At 36.3% G+C, this 4,698-nt stretch overlaps 1 protein-coding gene across 1 annotated transcript in view; it reads right to left on the minus strand.

Moving 5' to 3' along the window:
• Positions 1-4,698, minus strand: part of myo15b (myosin XVB) — a gene marked incomplete in the record, with an annotated part of 164,390 nt that overhangs the window by 66,546 nt on the left and 93,146 nt on the right. The window contains 2 exon segments of the mRNA XM_014010452.1: positions 1,541-1,776; positions 3,881-3,976. Coding sequence (XP_013865906.1) covers positions 1,541-1,776; positions 3,881-3,976 — 332 coding nt within the window.

Below are 4,698 nucleotides of genomic sequence, written 5' to 3' on the forward strand. Positions count from 1 at the left end.
GGGCATGAAAGTGCCTGCTGAGAAGCAGGAGGAAAGGAGAGCAGAAAAGTTCAAAACCTATTTCCAGCGGCAGAACAGGCTGGAAAATGGCTGTTTGGTGTTATTTATTATTTTTTAAATCATCCTACAGGCTCTGACATGTTAGATAAATTTGAAAATGAGTTTTGAAAAAATCCAAAAGACTTGAAAAAATCAGTGAGATTGCTATTGATACGTCCGTATACCTGCAAAATGACGCAAAATCCTTATAACTTACAAATAATCCCTACAAGGTGACATGTATGCCCAAGGACCTGGCAAACTGCAGGTTTGTGAGGTTGTGAGTCATAATCTTAAAGCCTTTCAGTCTCTTCAAACTCCTAATAAAGCTTCAAGGTTAGTTTACCATAAAAACATCCATTTCTAAATTTTAATAGCAAACTAGTAAAATGAGAGTAAACCTAACTTGGTCATTAAAAACTATTTTCTTGAAAACCTTTTGTTGGTTACTACTCCAGGCGCTATATAATAAGTTTTACACTGATCAAGTTTGAGCACTTTGAGTAGATACTGTTTAAAGGTTTTGTACATTTTGTCAATATGCATAGATAACATTACATTGTCATAGCAAGCTTACATTGAAAACAAAATCTTGTAAATTTCACTCATTAAAATGATGTAAAGTCCTTGTTAATAGAGCCTAAAATTTAAGAATTTACAAGCCAAAATATTTTTATCTTAATTTTTGGGCAGTAATTGTATATTTGTCTTGAACTGACAGTTGTTGTCAGTCACTTTAGGGAATTACCATATGTTAAATTCTGATATTAAGTCTTAAAGTTTAGAAATTACATGCTAAAGTTTGCAATCAATACAGACATGACCCTTTACTGGTGGACATTTGTGAGTATTTTTATGCTGCATACGTAAGCTGTAGCTACTGCTTTATGTACTGTAATTGTCCAAAGCTTCTATTAGATTGGGCTGAAGAATTAGTTTTATTTATGTAAGAAAAAAAGGAAAAAGAAAAACTGAATAATATATTAGAGCTTCATGATTATCCGGAAGCATAAAAACAGCTGAGAGAGGGCAAACTGATGAAAAAATGATAATAAAATGAGCATGTTATGTTCAAGTGCAACAAAATGATTTGTTTAGAATATCTCAGGTAAAAAACATATCAGTTATTACTGATATGTTTTTTAAACATATCAGTAATATGTGGAAAACTTTACAATGCCTTTCTAACTTTTTAAAAAATAAATGTCAACCATTAAGGGGTGCTGTAAATGTGAGGGGTTTACAATACAACAATGCTGAAACACATTCAAACTAAATCCAAGACCTTGAGCGCATACTCCATGCTCTGTAACCGATGTCACAGCTGATTTAAAAAGATATTCAGAAAATTAAAACTTTACGCATTTTTTTTTACCAGTAATAGCTCTAAAGATATATCAACACAAATGTTTTATTTTAGTTTCAATATGTCACGTTTTAAAACTTTGGATAGAGTGAAAAAGGTATCAAGTGTTGGACAGTAAAAGGTAACTAAACTTACTTCAGCAGTGGTTTTTCCAGTGTTGGCGATGGTGTGAAGGCACTGAGGCAGCAGGCCAGCAGAAACCACCCCCTCAGACTGTCCTGTTCATCTTGTTTGCCCCATGTATAGTAAACCAACTGGGCCAGGATCTCATCCCTCAGGGCTGGCTGTTTCTGGCCCTTCTCCACTATATAATTCCCTAACATCTGTTCCTGCCAGCTGCTCAGATCTAACTCACCCATAAATCTCAGGATCTGTAAAAACAGCAATATAAACAATGATGGATCAACAACATCAAATGTGATGAGATGATGCATTTGTGTGACATAACTATGTACTGCAAGTATTATCAGTAGCAAACTATCAGTACCGATAGCATTCAGAGAATGCCCTAAGTGGGCAAAAATGTTCAATAATTTGAGTTTCAATATTTTTGAGGGGTGGGAGGTATTATGTATTTTCCAGGCACATTGTTCAAATCAAGTTTTTTTTCATAGTCTATCTAAACATTTGAAATTGGCCTCTGCCGACTGAGCTCCAGGGAGTATCTTTGTGTAAATAGGTGGAGCTTTGTACTAGCAAACGTTCAGGCAGGTCCACATGGCTACCACATGAGATTCAAGGATTTCTCAAACATGCATGAAAGAGTCAAAGCAGTGCTCTGGGTATGTGTTTAATGAGGGAATGACATTATTACGATATAAATAGCTAAATAAAGTCGATTTTGCATAGTCCCCGCCCCCCGAAAAAAGGAAAAAAAGGAAAAATTCTTACTTCTAAAAGAAAAGCTTGTTTTTGGTTTATTCTTAGTGATATATGTCAGAACAGTTTAGTATTGGAGACAAAAATGAAGAGAACATTATTTAGAAACTTTTGCGTGAAGTCTCAGCTGCAGAGTTTCCTCCTCACAGAGTATTATCTATCTGTATCAGAGTCTCCAGATCATTAAAACAAATACAGTCTATACATTTGGATGGACATGTTCATCAGTCAATCATTTTGGAAGTTGTAGCCAAAGAGAGTTGCTTTGGACTCACTGTGGTGCTCTGCTGATCTGCAACCTTCAGCAGGTGGGTATGATACTGTTATTACTGTTATTATTACAGTTATTGTCAACATCATTTAAGAGGTAACCAGTCAATAAAAAAATGTATTTATGTATTTTTCATAACAGCCCAACACCAAACAGTTTACAGCTTTTCAATCATTGTGACTGTTTGATTAGTTTGGTTCTATTGTTAGAAGGGCAATACTTAAATAAATCATGGAGAAACTGAAACATATTTCTTTAAAAAATCATTTTGAAGGAGAGACGTGAATTTTGTTTTCCAATAAAAGCAAAGCACAAGTGAAACTGGCTGATTTTACAGCAGTGGTTTATTACAGTGTTATAAACTGATTTATTGAACTTGGTTGTTCACACTTTGATCTCAAACAAACACACACCTGCTGCCTGATTGTTGAAAGTTTGTCTGAAGTTTGTTTACATGTTGCATTGACAGACACATTATGTTGATAGACTGTGTCTCGACTGTGATGCCATGTTGTAATTTTGGAACCAGAGTCTGTGCACTAACAAGGGGGATTTTCAGTCCCATCTACTCCAACACAAACAAACATGAAGTCACATGACATTTCTTTTAAGTCTATTCTTAATTTTACTTACAGCAACATCCATTTATGTAGAGGGCCAAGAATTAGAACTTGTGCTGGATCCAGCCAACAGGAACGACTGGTCCTGTTCCGGCTTGGACTTCTAAATATCTATCAGATCTGTCAGTACGTGTGTTTGGTTGGTTCAGGGGCGGCAGCTCAACTGGGGACTGAGCTCCAGGGAGTAACTTTGTGTAAATAGGTAGAGCTTTGTACTAGTAAGCGTTCAGGCAGGTCCACGACTGCTCTGAAAACACACCTCTTTAGCTTAGCTTATTCTTCATAACCGTTTTTTGTACTTTCCATTTTTCTTATTTTGTGTCTGTTTGTCCTTGCACTGGACTGTATTTGTTTTTACAGAATGTTATCTGATGTTCTTCTGCTGTATAGTGTCCTTGGGTGTCCTGAAAGGTGCATTGTAAATAAAATTATTATTATTATTATTATTATTATTATTATTATTATTATTTGTGGGTTCTGACTTGAGCTTCTTTGCTCTGCAACTGACAGACGTGTGAACCTGGGGAAGTGTAACTGGTCTGTAGGGTGTTATTGTGATATCTGTACAAAAACATCAAGAGATGCTGTGGTTGTACTGTCAGTTTACTACATACTCTCTTGCAAGTGTTGCCACAAAGTTTAAAAAGACTGCCTTTCCATTTGCAACCTGATTTGTGAGCAGGCATGAGGGGTTGGGATACATACCAGTTTGTTAAGTTCCACAGCTGTTCTGGTATCTTCAGGGTCCAGGGGTGTGAGGGAACTCTGGAGAGGGTATCCCTGGGGCTGGCACCATGTATCCTGAAGGATACATTTAAAAAATGTCAGGTACATTTAGACCAAGTTCATCTAGAGGTGTGTTTTTAGCATAATGCAAGACATATTGTCAATAATCCAATGTATCTACATGTTGGTTCTAGTTTTGGTTGAGAGGTAAGTTGGCAGGTAGAAGATGGCATCAGACCATAAAAATCTGGTGAATGACGTAAAAGCCTGTTTATGCCCAATTAATTTTACAAACATACAAACAGAGCCTTCAGTTTGTTCTTTGTATTCATTTCATATTTAATTCAGTGAATTGTCAGAGACCTTATGAAAGCACACTCAAATGAAGTAAATGGAGCAGTCCCAACAGAAAATGTTGGGGCAGTGTTGCACGATGTATCTCACATGCAACCAGCAAAAGGGACAAAAAAGAAAACAGAAATTATGACTTTATATGGCAGAGAAGGACTGTGTAAATGTATTTGGAACTAAAAACTTGATTTGACCTTGCCTGGGTAGAACTAAGTGTGAGTTGGAAGGCAGTGAAGGAGAAGTGGAGAAGTTGTTTTTTTTCCCCGCTCTCGGAGGAGTAAGACACTTTTTCCTTCTCTCCTGTCCTGCCTTATCTTTCCCTGCTTTGCTGCTTGGAGCCTTCTCTATGTAGAGGTAACCCTGGTGAAAAAAAAACTTTTCTATTGTTTTTTCTTTGTCTTTGATTTTATTTTTTACACTTATAAGAAGAAAATCATTTTAAAGTG

Source organism: Austrofundulus limnaeus, unplaced genomic scaffold (assembly GCF_001266775.1).
Source record: "Austrofundulus limnaeus strain Quisiro unplaced genomic scaffold, Austrofundulus_limnaeus-1.0 Scaffold69, whole genome shotgun sequence".
Taxonomy (NCBI): domain Eukaryota; kingdom Metazoa; phylum Chordata; class Actinopteri; order Cyprinodontiformes; family Rivulidae; genus Austrofundulus; species Austrofundulus limnaeus.